At 35.4% G+C, this 17,393-nt stretch overlaps 1 protein-coding gene across 5 annotated transcripts in view; it reads left to right on the top strand.

Moving 5' to 3' along the window:
- The window catches only part of VPS13A (vacuolar protein sorting 13 homolog A), a 270,889-nt gene that overhangs the window by 190,882 nt on the left and 62,614 nt on the right, over positions 1-17,393 (top strand). For all 5 annotated transcript variants that reach the window (XM_063081395.1, XM_063081392.1, XM_063081391.1 and 2 more), the window contains exons 49-53: positions 53-157; positions 280-426; positions 4,983-5,111; positions 5,536-5,669; positions 14,826-14,955. In XM_063081395.1, coding sequence (XP_062937465.1) covers positions 53-157; positions 280-426; positions 4,983-5,111; positions 5,536-5,669; positions 14,826-14,955 — 645 coding nt within the window. The remainder of the gene's footprint in view (positions 1-52; positions 158-279; positions 427-4,982; positions 5,112-5,535; positions 5,670-14,825; positions 14,956-17,393) is intronic.

The following is a 17,393-nucleotide window of genomic DNA, read 5'->3' as shown; positions in this document are numbered from 1 at the left end:
GGAATTTTTAAAGGTACCTAAATTGTAATATACTTGAAATATTTTTTCCTAGGTTCAGCTTATGGTAACTGATAGTGACTTGTCAGATCAGTTTTCAATTGATACTGTTGGTAGTCATGGAGCTGTTAAATGTAAAGGCCTGACAATGGAATATCAAGTAAGTTCATTCTTTGCTCATCTAGAAACTTTTATATAACATGTATCTATTGACTAGTTGATTAAATTTTATAAGGATTCTATAGTATAACGGTTTTTGAACTATCGAATTTTTTCCCTTAGGTTGGTGTCACTATAGACCTCAGCAGTTTTAACATTACCAGAATTGTGACATTTACTCCTTTTTATATGATTAAAAACAAAAGCAAATATCATATATCAGTGTCTGAAGAAGGAAGTGATAAATGGCTCCCTCTTGATTTGGAGCAGGTGGGTAGATATATTTCAAAATGTACCTCTTTGGATTTTTTTTTTTTTTTTTTTTTTTGCTTGTAATTAGATACTTGAAATCACCATGTAATGTTTTTACTCTCCCACACCCCAATCTCGTTTCAGTTCCATGAACTTTTATTGAGTGTTTGTGCCAGGCTCTGGATATTTAATGATTAAAAATTGAACCTTGCCATCTGATAATGCATAGCTTGATTAGAGAGGTAGACATTTACAGCAATTAGATATGATATAAATGTCTCTGATTTATTCTCTTCTGGAAGCTGTTAGGAATGCCTTCACAGAGTAGGTTAAGCCAGACTTTCCTTTAAGTTATTTGAAAAAGGAAGTAGTAACTTAGGAGTGAAATTGTGATTCTGTGCCATCATTAGCTGTAAAACCTCTGGGTGAGAGTATTTTGAATGATTGGCTGAGGCTGATAGAATATTTTACTTTTGAAGAACTTTTATTGTAAATATTAGGATTATGAAGAAACATTTACTGTTTTTATTCACTATTCCTTCTTGCATATACAACTATCCTTTTGGGATCATTCTTCTTGAAGTACATATTTTAGAATTTCTTTTAGAGCTGGTTTTGAAGGTAGATATCATCAGTTTGTGTTTATAAATAAAAGCTTTTTATCATCATCTTTCTTTTATTATAAGTTTTCTTGATATCCATTTCAGGTTGACATTTTTTCTCAACATATTATAGATTTTCTCCCCACTGTATTCTGGCTTCCATTTTTATTGAAAATTATGCTGTGACTCTGTCATTTCTGTAGAGGTGATCTTTCTTTTCTCTCTGGCTGCCTTCTGGGTCTTTCTTCTCTGATGTTCTACAGTCATATTACTGTGTGTCTGTATGTGGGTTACTTTTATTTATCCTGCTTGGGGTGCTTGATCTGTGGATTAATGTATCTCAATAATTTCTATTCAATTGCAACTGCTGTTGCTTTAAATATTGCCTCGCCTCTGTTCCTCCACCCTCTCCTCTGGGCCTTTAATCAGACAATACTAGACATTCATATTCTCTCCTCCGTGTCTCTTAATATCTCTTTTATATTTTCTATCTATTTAACTATCTTTGCTGCATTCTGCATAAGTTCTACATATGTTTTCTAAATTTTTTATTTTTGCCATGTCTAAACTGCTACTTAAGACTTCAACTGAGTTTTTTCTTTGAATAATTATATTGCTCATTTTCAGAAGTTCTACCTTTTCTCAAGTCTTTTCATTCTTTAAACAAGTATTTTTGGTGTACTTTTTATGTGCCTTGTAATACATCTGATAACAAAACCTGTCCTTGTGTAGTTTACATTTCTTTTTAAAATTATTTTATTTTATTTTTATTTCTATTTTTTATTGGGATGTAGTCGATTGTACATACCTGTGGGGTACAGCATTGAATATCATTACCTGTGTGCAATATGTGATGTTCGATTCAGGATAATTAGTATATTCATCATTATGCAATGTGATCAATTTTCATGGCCCTTTACCAATTCCTCCTTTTCCGCCCTCCCTCTCCCGCTTCCCCCCCCCCAGCACCTCAGCTCTGTTCTCTTAAAAAGTTCAAAATATTATTGTGATTTTTGTATATCTTTTTTTTTCTTTTTTAATTTATTTCTTTATTTCTAGTTTACATTTCAGTGGGTGTGTAGGAAATACCAAATCAGTAAAATATATAATGTGTTTAAAAGTGATTCATCTAATGATAAGGGAAATTAAGAATTCTAGAGAGCAGGGGGTGGGCTATAATTTTATGTCAAGTGGTCAGGATAGGACTCATTGACGTCACATTTGAACAAAGCCTTGGGGGAAATGAGAGAGTTAGCAACTGTCAAGAGCTCGGCTGAGCTGCCAGGTGTCAGAGTAGCTGATTAAGAAAACAAGCCAAAATGAAAGTAACAGTCAAAACTTACTGCAGTAGTTAAGCAAGAGGCTAAATCAGAGAAAGTGCCAGCTACCCCTTCCCACCCGCCTTCATTTTTCCCATGAAATGACATTGGTCAGGGATCAGATGGAGCAGCACAGACATGGGGATTGAGGGAACTCTGAACCCTCCAGCAGTTTTGTGGAGCGGGGGAGATGGAGGAGGGAAACTGGGAGGGACTAGGAGTGGAAAGGACTGAGCACTGACTGAGTCAAGTGGAGAAAAAGTATCTTCAAGGTTCCTTCCCCCTCCTCCCCTGAAAAGGAGGTCTTGCAGAGGCTCCCGAGGAAGATCTCTGCCAGAGGGTCCTAATAAAGAACCTCCAAATGGAGTGCCTGGGCTAAGAATGCAGATATGTGTAAAATCTTTTGGGGAGAAGGCTTTTGAGTCCTTGAAACTGCAATGCCCTGGCTGTGCACCAAGTCTGGTGTGGGAAGGGCAGCTTTGCAGTGTGAGGCCTGCCAGTAAAGCCTTTGTATTGCCTATGGTCTGGCCCGAAAAATTATACATAGGTTTTTGACCAGAAGCTGGACTTCTGAACAGTGTATATATCTGAGGAAAGAGCATTAGAGACAGAAGTGTCAACCAGAGTAGGGGCTCTAAAGTGTGAGGGTATTTGGTATGTTCGGGGGATAGCAAAAGAGGCCAAGGTTACTGGAGAGGGAAGAGTAGTAAAGGACAAAGCATACCAGTAATGGAGGGTAATCATGCAAAACTTTGTAAGTCATTGCAAGGATGTTAGCTTTAGCTTTTACTGTGAATGAAGTGGGGAGCTATTGGAGGGATCTGAACAGTGATTAAGCATAATAGGTTCTCAATACATATTTGATGAATGAATATATGATTTATTTTTGTAAATGTTCCACATGTACTCATTAAGTCCATGTTCTTGGTTTGTTGGATTAGAGCTCTCTCTGTATGTCTAGATCCTAAGCTTGCAACTCTAGCTTTCTTGTACTTTATTTATTTCCTAGATATATCATTTTCCATACTTCTATTCATAACATTTCTATGTCTTCATTTATGTGTCTCATGCAGACATTTTGGATCTTGTTTATCCTTTTAAAAACTTCTCTTTCAAAAAAAAACAAACCTCTGTCCTTCACCAGTTAGTTTATATTTACATTAATTGCAATTACAAATGCATAACAACTTATTATTTATTTTATTTTTTGTTGTTTTCAATTTCAGCTTAAGGCAAATTTTCTTTTGCTAGTTTAAGATTTGTACATTCTAATTTTGGCTCATAATGATCAGCCTTGCCTTAAGATGTATACTCACGATCATTTGTTAATTGTCTGTCTCTATTTTCCCACTAAAAAGGACAGGTACTTTAGCACTTTCTCAAATTTCTGGAGGTTCAGCACATAACTCTTGAAGAAGACATGTTGTGTATTACTAAACGTAAAAGTTATAGAATTAAGCCAGAGCTATCAGGAAATAGCAGACTGGGGGACGTTTAGAACACACATTTTTATTCTTCTCTCATGGGAAATATGCTTGTATTAGTATCACTGCTATTTTGACTCTCCCCAGTAAGTTCCTGCTAGGTTGCAGGAAATCCAGACAGAGAACGTTCTAAGCCTTTTATGTCCTTAACCATGTCCCATATCTAGTTTCCCTTAATTACTTCTCGTGGTTAAATAAAACTGCCTTTAACAAGTTAAGACACTTAGTTCTTACAACCAGGTTCTGCTATATTGTCCCTAGTTCATATGGTGATGATCAGGTATCACACATGAACAATCTCATTTGAAATATGTGAAGTGACCAGTCTGGTCAGGGCTTATGATGGAGTTGACTTAATAGTTTACAGCAAGGCTGGTTCTCCATTCTTTTTCCTTTTCCTCTTCTGTTCCAACTCCTGTTGTCCAGTCTTCTTTCTGGTGCCTTTACTGTTTCCTATCATTTTATTTCACTCTCCAGAAGACTGATGTCCACGTTGTTTTTTTAAGATTCTGAGCTTCTTTTCTACTCTGAACTTTGAAAACTTCTTTTACTTTTTTACCTTTATTTGATGACCAGCACCCTAGACTTAATGTGTCCTGACTTGTCATTTGTGTGTACGTTGACTTCTGCTTCATTACCAAATGATGCCCACAACCTGATTTTGATTTTTTGTAATTGAATGTACCCTTGTTTTGTTTGTTTGTTTGTTTGTTTGTTGCTGGTAGCTAGCTGCTACTGGGATCCAAACCCTTGACCTTGGTGTTACCAGCGCCACACTCTAACCAAGTGAGCTACTTGGCCAGCCCAATGTACCCTCATTTTAAACTGATCATCTGCTTCTCAGTTCTTGGCTCAGCTTATTTACTGATTTTTTTTTACCATTTTCTGTTAAGATTTTGACCACATTAAAGTCTCTTTTTTTCCCTGCACTCTCTTATAATAGCTCTTCAACTTACTACCCATTGCTGCTTGTATTCACAGTGCACATAAGTGACAGCCCATCTCTAGTTGATAGTTTACAACTGTTTAGCTCAGCAACCCCATAACCAGAGCAGTGTCGAAAGAGGTTTTTTTAAAGTTTATTTTAAATCTACTCTGGGTTTATTAAAATGATGTATTTATGATGAAACCTGTTTACTTTTTATAAATATTTGTAACATATGTTTTAGTGTATCCCCTTCTGGCCTGTTGATGCTTCTAGTAAACTTCTTGTTCAAGTTGAAAGGAATAACAATCCTCCCAAAGGGATACATTTGAACAAACAGGAAAATTGCATTTTATTGCGTCTGAATAATGAGGTAAGTGATTGTTTTTGTGTGTGTCATTAGAAAAGCTAATATATATTTACTAGTATTTTTTTCGTATCAAATAATTACCTCCGGTGGTTTTTTTCCCTTTCACCAAAAATGAACAAACATTTCTTTCTGTAAAAGAAAAAGGTACCCAAAAGAAACAGAGACATAAAATAATTTCATTGTTATACAAAAAGTTAGTTGGAATGCCTGGAATTCTAAAATATACTACATCTGTAGTTCCACCGATCTGCATATAATAATTGAGATTCATGGTTTCTCAGAAATGCACACAAAATCCTGAATTGTTTTCCAAATCATTCCAAAAAAAAGTTATCAAGTTATGAATAGTTTTATTATTAAATATTATTAATCAATATTCCTGAGAAAATTATCACATTAAAGATACGTTTCCTTTCCTTTCTTTTAGCTTGGAGGTATTATAGCAGAAGTTAATTTGGCTGAGCATTCTGCAGTTATTACATTTTCAGACTATCATGATGGAGCAGCCCCATTTCTGTTAATAAATCACACCAGGACTGACCCTGTTCAGTACAATCAAAGGTAAAAAGATTATCACAAATACAGTGACTTCTGATTTTAGCACAGTCTAGGTGATGAAACATTGAATTTATAATGATTTCTTAAGAATATATACACTGATAATAACATTGTGGCTATGTAAAACAATGTCCCATTAAAAAAATGAATACCTTAGTATGTAGGGGTAAAACTGACTTGATATGTACAATTTACTTTTAAGTGCTTCCGAAAAAGAAAAATGGAAAAGCTGAAGCAAGTATGGCAAAGCTTGAACATTGTTGAATCTGGTGAAGATTGAGTAAGAGTTTGTTATGAGTCTCTAAATTTTGTCTACTTTTGAATTTTTTTCAAATTTTAAATAAACATATGTAAATATTAAAATTTCAGATATTTTCCAAACAATAGATAGCCTCTTGCTGAAGTGTGTAGGAAAAGGACTCCTTTCTTAAAAGACTGTAGTTAAATCTTTATGGTTTAGGACTATTCTTAACATCATTTGTTTCAATTTGCTGTAATACCATGTCCTCCTAGTGCCATTACAGTTTATGCAACTTTCTGTTCCTCTGCTTAGTGTTCCCAGGCTGTCTTGAATTTATTTTGTCTGCTTTTTTTGTTTTCACTGTTACTTTTCATTGGGCTGGTATTTCTTGGTGAGTTTATACTATACTTCCACTGCTAACTATGTAACTTCTAACCATTGATTAAAACCAAACAGTCATTGAGTAAGAACTATAGGGCTTGGCTAGCAAGTACCTAGAACTCCTTGCCAATCATATTCTCTCATTTGTTTAGGATGTTAAGAAAGAAGAATGCCTATTTTTTATTATTATCCATATTATAATAATAATAAACTGTGTCTTAGTCCATTTGGGCTGCTATAACAAAAACACCTTAGACTGGATAACTTATAAACAACTGAAATTTATTGCTTATAGTTCTAAGGCTGATTAGTCCAAGATTAAGGTGCCAGCAGATTTGGTGTCTGGTGAAGGCTTACTCTCTGCTTTATAGATGGGACCTCTTGCTGAGTTGTTACATGGCTGAAGAGCAAGGCAGCTCCCTTCAATCTCTTTTACAATCTCTTTTATGAGGGCACTAATCCTGTTCATGAGGGCAGAGCCTGCTAAAAGCTGAATCACCACCTAAAGCACCATCCTTTATTTTTTTTTATTGAATCAAAATTGATTATACATATTTTGGGGGTTCAACATTCAGATTTGTTGATCGAATCAGTATTACTAGCATATATATCGTTACAAATCGTAATTATTCTTTATGCCCCTTGTCCAATCTCTCCCCATCTCCCTCTCCCCCCTCAAATCACCCTAGATTTCTTCTCTCCTTCTGAAAGAATAATGGTTACTCTGTTGATTTGTTGCCTAGGTCATCTGTCCAATGCTGAGAGGTGTGATCTGTTCCTCCAATATTATCATAGAGCAGATGCTTCTTCTGTCACTCTGAAATGGGCTTTGTGGAGAGAGAGATATCCTTTTCTTTTCTTTATCTCTGCTGGTGACTCTCCTTGTGTCAGTGTACTCCAGTAGTTGGCAGACTAGCTGCTTTCATGGCAGCCATGCCATGGTTATTGTGGTGGCTGTGGTGGGCCATCCACATGGAGGTGATGTTTTTGGTATGCTCCTTGGCGCTAGCGTTGTGCCTGGTTGTGGGGTGTGTCTGGTCCCTGGCTCCATGCCTCGTGTCCTTGGGTGGGCCCTGAGGCGCTGGTGCAGTGTGCCTGGTTGTGAGAGAGGGGTCCATTCCCTGGCTCCATGCTGGGGTCCACTACTTGGCTCCATGCTTTGGGTCACTGGGTGGGTCCTGAGGTGCTGGTGCAGTGTGCCTGGTTGTGGGAGGGGGGTCCAGTCCCCTTCTCCATGACTCGGGTCTCTGGGTGGGCCCCTAGGTGCTGGCGTGGTGTGCCTGGTTGCTAAAAGCACCATCCTTAATACTATCATTTTGGCTATTAAATTCCAACATATGAATGGTGGGGGGGTGGCACACTCAGACCATAGCAAATTGGTTGATTAAAACTGACGGAAGCAAATAGAAATGACTTTCATTTCCCCTTCAATCCATGTACCTTGAGTAGCCTTTCCCAACCTGTGTTCACAGAGTTAAGACCTACAGAAAATTGAGTGACTATTTTCTCACTTCTCTCAAGGATGGTCATACATAGGAGCTAAGTTAATTCTTTACATACTAAGGATGCTGTAGCGTATCATAGCTTATTAATTCTCTTAGAAATCTTGTTGAGAGTGGCTAAGACTGAACTAGAGACCTCTCTTTTCTTTGGCCTTGATTTTGCAATTTTCTTTGTAGTATAATGCAAATGTGAAGTGTTTAGAAATCTTATGTACTGCATTGTTAAAACTGTAAAAGTAAGGGGTAATGGAGATACTAGAATGTGATCCTGTGTTGCAATTTTGAAACTTAAAAAAAATGATAACCTTAATGGAAATTTATAAAATTAACCATCTGGAAGAATGAACACTGGACTTGGTTTTAGAATTGTTTGAAGAAGTTATTAAATCAAAACTTATAACTTTGGCTTAAAAGAGTTTTGAATCCAAAATCAGGTTGAAGGGTTGCTGCTGTTTGTGACCACTCCTTTTTATCTCTTCCTTAGGCTCCTTCTTCCATCTACCCTTAAATATTGCAGGGAGATATTCCGAGTCCCATTCTGTTCATATTCTGTATAATCTTTGGTAGTGTTGTCCATACTTGTGAGTACTTTATTTACTTCCTGTGTTCCAGTTATCCCCAAATCTTTACTCCAGCATATTCTCTTGAGTTTCAGGCTCCCATCTCCTTCTATATGTCACGTAAGACCCTAAAGTGATTCAAAGCTTACCTCATCATTTGCACTGCAAAATCTACTCCTGCTTTTTCCTTCTCTCAGTGAATGGCAGTGTCATCTGTCCGAGTAGGTTATTGATTTTTCCGTTTCTCGTCTTATCTCTAGTAAATCCTCCATTTTCCACCCAAATGAGGTCTCTAAAAATACTAAATATAATCATCACTGTCTCCTGTTGAAAGTTCTTTAGTGACTTTCCATTTCTTTTAAAATATGTTTGTTGACTACCTTTCTAAATATTTCTCTTTTGGTTGCCTAATTCCTAGCCTATACTTAAAAAAAACTGAAGTCTTTGTTTGCTGAATGCTCTGGGTCCCTCTATGTATTTTTACACCATGTGTATAGGTGCTCCTTTCTGCTCAAAAACTCCATTCTGTGATTCCTTCCCACTCTATCTGTATTAATCCATTTTCTGATGCTTCTAACAGAATATATGAAACTGGGTAATTTATAAGAATATGAAATTTATTTCTTACAATTTTGGAGGCCGGGAAGTCCACAGTCAATGGGGTACATCTGGTAAGGGTCTTCTTGGTGTGGACTCTCTGCAGAGTCTTGTGGCAACACAGGATATCATATAGGAAGACTGTGTGAGAGCGAGAGTGCACATGCTTTCTTCTTCTCCTTCTTCCTTCTTCCTTTTTCCTTCCTTCTCCCTCCCTCCCTCCCTCGCTCCCTCCCTCCCTCCCTCCTTCCTTCCTCTTTCTTTCTTCTTCCTTTTTTCCTTCTTTTCCCTTTCTCTTCCTCCTCCTCCTCCCAGTCTACTCCCTGATAACCCATTAAATCATTAATCTATTAATTCATGAATGGATTAACCCATTCATGAGGGCATAGTCCTTATGATCCAATCATCTCTTAAAGGCCCAACCTTTCAAATACTATATTGGGGGTTAAGCTCCAACATGAGTTTGAAGGCACATTCAAACCATAGCACCACCTTAATCTGTAAATCCAGTTTTCCGTAGCACCTTTGCATACATAGATTATAGCATTTGTCACATTATGTTATCATTTTTATGTTAGTTTTTAAAGAAAAGTTTAATTGACACAATAATTGTACATATTTATGGGGCACTGTGATATTTTGATCAGTGTAGACAATGTGTAATGATCAAATAAGGTCAATTAACATATCCATCACCTTAAACATTTATCATTTTTTTTGTATTGAGAATATTCAAAATCCTCTCTGAAGCTAATTGAAAATAGCCAATAAATTGTTGTTACTTATGTAGTCACCCTGTGGTGCTCTGGAGCACTAGATCTATCTAGCTGTGATTTTATATCTCTTAACCAACCTCTTGATATTCCTCCTCCCCAGCCTCTGAGAACTACCTGTCTGCTCTCTACTTCTATAGAGAACACTCTACTCTCTACTTCTGTAGGGAACTACCATTTTACTCTCTACTTCTATAGAGAGAACTCTCTACTCTCTACTTCTAGAGAGAACCACCATTCTTCTTTTATATACAACCACCATTCTACTCTCTATGCTAGCAAGTATCATGCTGTTTTTGCTATAGCTTTATAGTAGTATTTTTTAATAGACTTTATTTTTATAGCAGTTTTAGATTTACAGAGAAACTGAGCAAAAAGTCCAGATAGTTTTCATACCCACCCCCCATACACATTTTCTCTTATTAACATGTTACATTAGTGTGGTACATTTGTTACAATTGTGAGCCTATATTGATATATTATTATTAACTCAATTATATAGTTGGGTTCTCTCTTTATGTTGTACAGTTCTTTGGGTTTTGCCAAATGCATAATATCATATATTCACCACTACAGTATTATACAGAATAGTTTCACTGCCCTAAAAAATCCTCTGTGCTCCACCTATTATTTTTCCTTCCCTCCCTCCTCTCCTGAAACACTGGCAACCACTGATTTTTTTTTTCCATTACTTCAAACATTTATAATTTCTTCAAACAATTATCATTTCTTTGTGTTGGGAACATTCAAAATCTTCTCTTCTAGCTAATTGAAACTATATGATATATTATTATTAATTACAGTCACCCTACAGTACTAGAAAACTAAATATTATTCCTCCTATGTAGCTATACTTTTGTATCCATTAACCAACCTCTCACTATCCCCCCTCCTTCCTACCCCCTTTCAAGCCTCTGGTGACTGCCATTCTGCTCTCTACTGTGTGATCAGCTTTCTTAGTTTCTACTTATGAGTGGTATTTCTCTCTCTGTTCCTGGCCTACTTCACTTAACATCATGTCCTACAAGCTCATCCATGTTGCCACAAGTGACATGATTTCATTCTTTTTATGGCTGAATAGTATTCCATTGTGCATATATGCCACGTTTTCTTTATCCATTCATCTATTAATGGACATTTGGGTTGATTGCACATCTTGGCTGTTGCAAATAGTGCTACAGTAAATATGGGAGTGCAAATATCCTTTTGATACACTAATTTCTTTTCCTTTGGATATATAACTAATAGTGGGATTGCTAGGTCATATGGTAGCCCTATTATTAGTTTTTTGAGGAACCTCCATACTGATTTCCATAATAGCTGTGCTAATTTACATTCCCTCTAACAGTGTATGAGTTTGCCTTTCTCCATATCCTCGCTAGCATTTGTTATTTTCTTTTTGATAGTAGCCATTATAACTAGACTGAGATGATATCTCATTGTGGTTTTGATTTGCATTTCCCTGATGATTAGTGATGTTGAGCATATATCTGTAGGCCATTTGTATGACTTCCCTTTGAGAATTGTCTGTTCAGGTCATTTGCCCATTTTTTGACCAAAGTTTTGTTTTGTTTTTGCTTTTGAGTTTAGTTCCTTGTATATTCTGGATATTAATCCCTTGTTTGATGCATAGTTTGCAATTTTTTTCTCCCATTCTGTAGGTTGTCTGTTCACTCTCTTTCCTTTGCTGCATAAAGCTATTTAGTTTGATATAATCCCATTTGTCTGTTTTTGCTTTTGTTGCCTATGCTTTTTTGCTTTGTTCATTACTGTGTCCTGAAGGATTTCCCCTGTTTTATTCTAGTAGTTTCATGGTTTTGGGTCTTACATTTAAGTCTTTAATCTATTTTGAGTTGATTTTTGTATTTGGTCAGAAATAGGGGTCTTGTTTCAGTTTTCTGTATATAGATGTCCAGTTTTCCCACTATTTATAGGAGAGACTGTCCTTCTCCTAATAAATACTCTTGGTGCCTTTGTTGAAGTTCTTTTGGCTTTATTTCCGGGTTCTCTATTCTGTTCCTTTGGTCTGTGTATGTTTTTATACTGGTACCATGCTGTTTTAGTTCCATAGCTTTGTAGGATGTTCTGAAGTCAGATAATGTGATGCCTCCCCCACTTAATTCTTTTAGCTCAGGATTGCTTTGGCAGTTTGGGGTCTTTCGTGGTTCCATACGAACTTTAGGATTGTTTGTGAAGAATGTTGTTGGCATTTTGATAAAGATTGCATTGAATTTGTAGATCACTTTTGGTAGTTTGGTCGTTTTCAGAAAATTAATTATTCCAATTCATAAACATGGATGTCTTTCCATTTCTTTGTTTCATCATTGTTTTATAGTTTTCCGTATAGAGATCTTTTACCTCCTTGGTTAAATTAATTCCTAGGTGTTTTTTCTTTTCTTTTGTTTTTGTAGCTATGATAAATGGGAATGCTTTCTTGATTTCTTTTTCATCTTGCTCATTGTTGGTATATAGAAATGCTACTGATTTTTGGATGTTGATTTAGTATCTTGTAAATTTACTAAATTTGTTTATCAGTTGTAAGGGACTTTTGGTGGAGCTTTTAGGGTTTCCTATATGTATATGGGATCATATTGTCTGCAAACAGGGACAATTTGACTTACTACTTTCCAATTTAGATGCCCTTTATATTTTTCTCTTGCCTAATTACTCAGGCTAGAATTCTTTTGAGTTTGAAACATGTACACATACATAGTTAATATTCAAAGAACTATGGTTAGCTTTCTTTTTCTTTGAATTCCCATTGCTTATCAAAGATAGCCCATTAAATTTTTGGCATAAGGAATATTCTGAAGTGCATAAGCAGATTAAGATTTATATTAATTAAAAGCATTTCTAAATATCTTTAAACCAAATTTATCTGCTAATCAATACATTGATGTTTGATTTTTTTTTTTTTCAGAGAAATATTAGGAATATGGGAGTTTTTTTCCTCTGCCTTCCCTTCCCTTGGATTTTTTTAAAATGTGGATATTAGTTATTTCCTGCATATAAAAATAATTTTTTTAATTCTGTAGGGAAAAATGTGAAAAGAGAACCATAATCCTTGTAATCTCAATACTGTACTGTATTAGTTCCTTTCTGTTGCTTATAACACAGAATTGGGTAATTCGTAAGAAAACAAAATTTATTGCTTACAGTTTTGGAGGCCAGGAAGTCCAAAGTCCAAGGAATACATCTGGTCGTGGCGACAGTGATGGCAGAGTATCACATTGTAAAAATGATGGAGGAGAGAGAGAAAGAGAGACTAATCTCCTCATTCACTCTCTTTTTAAAGCCCTCTGAACCACGCCAGTGACCATCATTTTTAATCCATTCATTACGGTGTGGTCCTGTAATCTAATCACCTCTTCAAGGCCCACCTTTCAATTATCATAATAGGTTTTTCCACCCTCTTAACACTGTCACAATGGGAATCAGGTTTTGAGGGGACACTCAATCCAAGGCATGTACTGTTAACATTTTGGCGAATTTCTTTTTAAACTCTTTCTTTATCTTTTTCTTTTTTTCTATCCTTTCTTCCTTCCGTTTTTCTTTCTCCTTCTTTCTCCTTCCTTCTTTTTATCTCTCTCATTTCCATGTGAGCATATAAATTTGCTTCAAAACACAATTTTTAATGGATGCATGATATTCTATCATTTAGATGCGCTATAGTTAAATATTCCTCTATTGTTGGGAATTTTGGTTGTTTCCAATTTTGTAGTGTTAGAATCTGTTTATCTTTTAGTAAGGATTTTTAACCCATTTGTAGTCATCGTAATAACTAGTTTATGATTCCTTGTCATTTGTGTTGTAGTATGGATTATTCCAGAAATGAGTTTTTAGAAAATACACATCCTGTTTTTGTTCTATATTTTTCTTTTTGAAGGTTTTCATTCATTTTAAATCAATTTTGAGAGTGAAACTATATCTCCTAACTTAACCATGAAAAACTTGGAATGCTTTTATATTTTCTTCAACCTCTCTTTTTAAATTCCTAGTTTCTTATGTATATATATAATTTGGGATTTTGACCGAGATTAATATAAAATGGTTAGTTTTTCAAAATATGCATTATTTGATTCAAGACTCTTTTTGGCATTTGTATTGATTTGTAACATATTAACCAAAAATTGACTTTAACTGGTTTAGTTGTTTACCACCAGTCCTTCAGTATGTCTGTGTCCCAGTTCTTAAAATGTTTGAGTCACCTCTGGATTGGCTGGAAAAAGTCTGAGGTTTTTTTTCAGTAAGTGTTTGTGTATAATTTGTTATGCTATTGCTTGTTTGAAATGTCTTATTCTTACACATTAATGACAGTTTAACATAAAATTTTGAGTGATGACCTTTTTTTCAAAATTGTATAGACATTGCACCATTGTTTTTTGACATTCAGTATTTTAGAAAAGTATTATAGCATCATATTAATTTCTTTGTGAGTAACTATGATTTTCCTATGTTTAGAGAGATTTTTTTGCCCCTCTATTTTCTTAAAATTTAAACATTTTACAAAGATACATCTAGGATGATATTCTGTTATTAATACTGTGAGATACCCACTGAAGTCTTGTTATATGTAGTTTAAGCTCCTTGTTCTGTTCAGCAAAGCTATATTTTATTATTTCTTTGATTTATAACCTCTCTAATGTTTTTCTTTCTGAGAATCTTTTTGTGAGTTGATTGTATATCTTAGATTTGTATCCCATGTATAGTGATTTTAAAAAGTAATTGAGCCACATTGTTTTTGCTGAAGTAAAACCAGTACATTAGAAAGGGATACCAGTTCTCTTAGATTTAGCATACATAAGATAATTGGCATAATTTTTTCATAATTAATTTGTATTAAAACAAAAATTGATGAAGTAGTTTCAAAGACCTGAAGACATTTATTTCCTTAGTGGGACATATGTTTCCCTTGAAATATTCTTTTTTTCAGAGAACCTTTTTTCATTGTGTAAGGAAAAAACTTCAGTCTAGTCTTAATCAGAACTATCACAAATTTCAGTTGATGGACTAAGAATTAATGAAGTATTATTTTGGATTTTTTATATATTCATGTAATGGCATTTAATTTAATTCATATTTTTGCTACTTATGTCTTATGTCAGTTCTCTCGGTGAAATAGAAGATTCCCTCCCTCCTGGAAAAGCAGTGTTTTATACGTGGGCTAATCCAGTAGGCTCTAGAACGCTGAAGTGGAGATGTGGAAAAAGCTATGGTGAAGTAACACAAAAGGATGTAAGTATTCTGTTCATTTTCAGCCTTGCTAGTTTTCAGGACTGTTTTGGGACTACACTTCTAAAAAACTGCCAAGGATTTTTTTTTTTCATTTTTACTATTTATTAACATATTCTTTCTTACAAATTGTGATATTTCTTTATGCCCTTTACCTGACCTATCACTTCCCAAATTCCCTCCCTCCCTCCTCCCAATTTCTAGTATCCTTAGGTTTATTCTCTCTTTCTGAAAGTTCAACTTATTGTTATGGTCTTTTCTTTCTTTCTTTCCTTCATTCCTCCCTCCCTCCCTCCCCCATTCCCTTCCTCTCTTCTAGCAGTCAGTTATGAGTGAGAACATGTGGTAATTATCTTTCATTGTCTGGTTTATTTCACTTAACATAATTTTCTCCAGACTTATCCATGTTGCTGCAAATGGCAGTATTTCATTCTTTTTTATGGCTGAGTAGTATTCCATTGTGTATATATACCACATTTGCCTTATCCAGCTGTCTGTCAATGGACTCTTAGATTGGTTCTGTATTTTGACTATTGTAAATAGAGCTGCAGTGAACATGGGAAGTGCAAGTGTCCCTTCGACATGATGATTTCCATTCCTTTGGGTATATACCCAGTAGTGGAATTGCTGGATCATATGGTAATTCTATCTGTAGTTTGAGGAACCTCCATACTGTTTTCTATAATGGCTGTGTTGGTTTATAGTCTTACCAACAGCATAGAAGAGTTCCCTTTTCCCCATATAATCACCAGCATTTGTTATTCTTGGTCTTTTTAATAATGGCCAGTCTAACTGGGGTGAGGTGATATCTCAGTGTAGTTTTGATTTGCATTTCTCTGATGATTAGTGATGCTGAGCATTTTTTGTGTACCTGTTGACCATTTGTAAGTCTTCCTTTGAAAAATGTCTATTCATCTCCTTTGCCCATTTTTTAAAATGGGATTTTTTTTATTGTGTAGTTGTTTGAGTTCTCTGTGTATTCTGGATATTAATCCCTCATTGGATATATAGTTTGCAAATATTTTCTCCCATTACATAAGTTGTCTTTCCGTTCTGTTGATTGTTTCCTTTGCTGTGCAGAAGCTTTTTAGTTTGATATAATCCCATTTATTTATTTTTTCTTTTGTTGCTTGTGCTTTGGGGGTCTTATTCATAAAGTCTTTGCCCAGTCCTACTTCCTGGAGTGTCCCTCCTTTGTTTTCCTTTTGTAATTTTATAGTTTCAGGTCTCCTATTTAAGTCTTTCATCCATTTTGAGTTAATTTTGGTATATGGTGAGAGGTATAGGTCCAGTGTCATTTTTCTGTATATGGTTGTCCAATTTTCCCACCACCATTTATTGAAGAGGCAGTTTTTCCCCAATGTATGTTCTGGATGAAATGGATAAATTTCTGGACACGTACAAACTACCAAGACTGAACCAAGAAGAAATACAGAACCTGAACAGGACAATAACAAGCAATGAGACTGAAGCAGTAATCAGAAATCTTCCAACAAAAAAGCCCAGGCAGGACTGGATGGCTTTACAGCTGACTTCTATCAAACCTTTAAAGAAGAATTAATACCACTTCTCTTCATACATTTCCAAAAAATTGAAACAGAAGCCATTCTCCCAAACATAGGCCAGTGTTACCCTGATACCAAAACCAGATGAAGTTACAACAAAGAAAGAAAATTACAGGCCATTATCCTTGACGAACATAAATGCAAAAATCCTCAACAAAATACTAGCAAACAGATTATAGCAATACATCAAAAAAATTATACACCATAGTGAAGTGGTATTCATCCCAGGGATGCAAGGTTGGTTCAACATACGCAAGTCAGTAAATCTGATACACCACATCAACAGAACCGAGTACAAAAACCGTATGATTATCTCAGTTGATGCAGAAAAGGCAAGCACTTGACAAAATTCAGTATCCCTTTGTAAGAAAGACTCTCAGCAAATTAGGTATAGAAGGAAATTATCTAAGTACAATAAAAGCCATTTATAGCAAACCATTCTCCAGTATCATCCTTTCAGCTTTTCTCTTGTTCTCAGCTTTTTTCTTGTTCCTGAACAGGAACAAGACAAGGATGCCCACTGTCACCACTCCTATTTAATATAGTATCGCAAGTATTAGCCAGAGCAATCTGGCAAGAGAAAGAAATAAATGGCATCCAGATTGGAGAGGACGAAGTCAATCTGTCCTTGTTTGCAGATGACATGATCTTATATACAGACAAACCTATAGACTCTACCTAAAAACTATTACAGTTGATTAACAATTTCAGTAATGTTGCAGGATACAAAATCAACACCCAAAATTCAGTAGTGTTTTATACTTCAGTAAAAAACTAACAGAAAATGAAATCAAGAAAGCAAGCCCATTTACAATATTTGCCAGAACAATAAAATACCTAGGTATCAGTTTAACCAAGGAGGTAAAAGATCTCTAC

The sequence above is a fragment of the Cynocephalus volans genome, chromosome 16 (assembly GCF_027409185.1).
Source record: "Cynocephalus volans isolate mCynVol1 chromosome 16, mCynVol1.pri, whole genome shotgun sequence".
Classification (NCBI taxonomy): Eukaryota; Metazoa; Chordata; class Mammalia; order Dermoptera; family Cynocephalidae; genus Cynocephalus; species Cynocephalus volans.
This window is presented reverse-complemented; position numbering and strand designations above follow the sequence as displayed.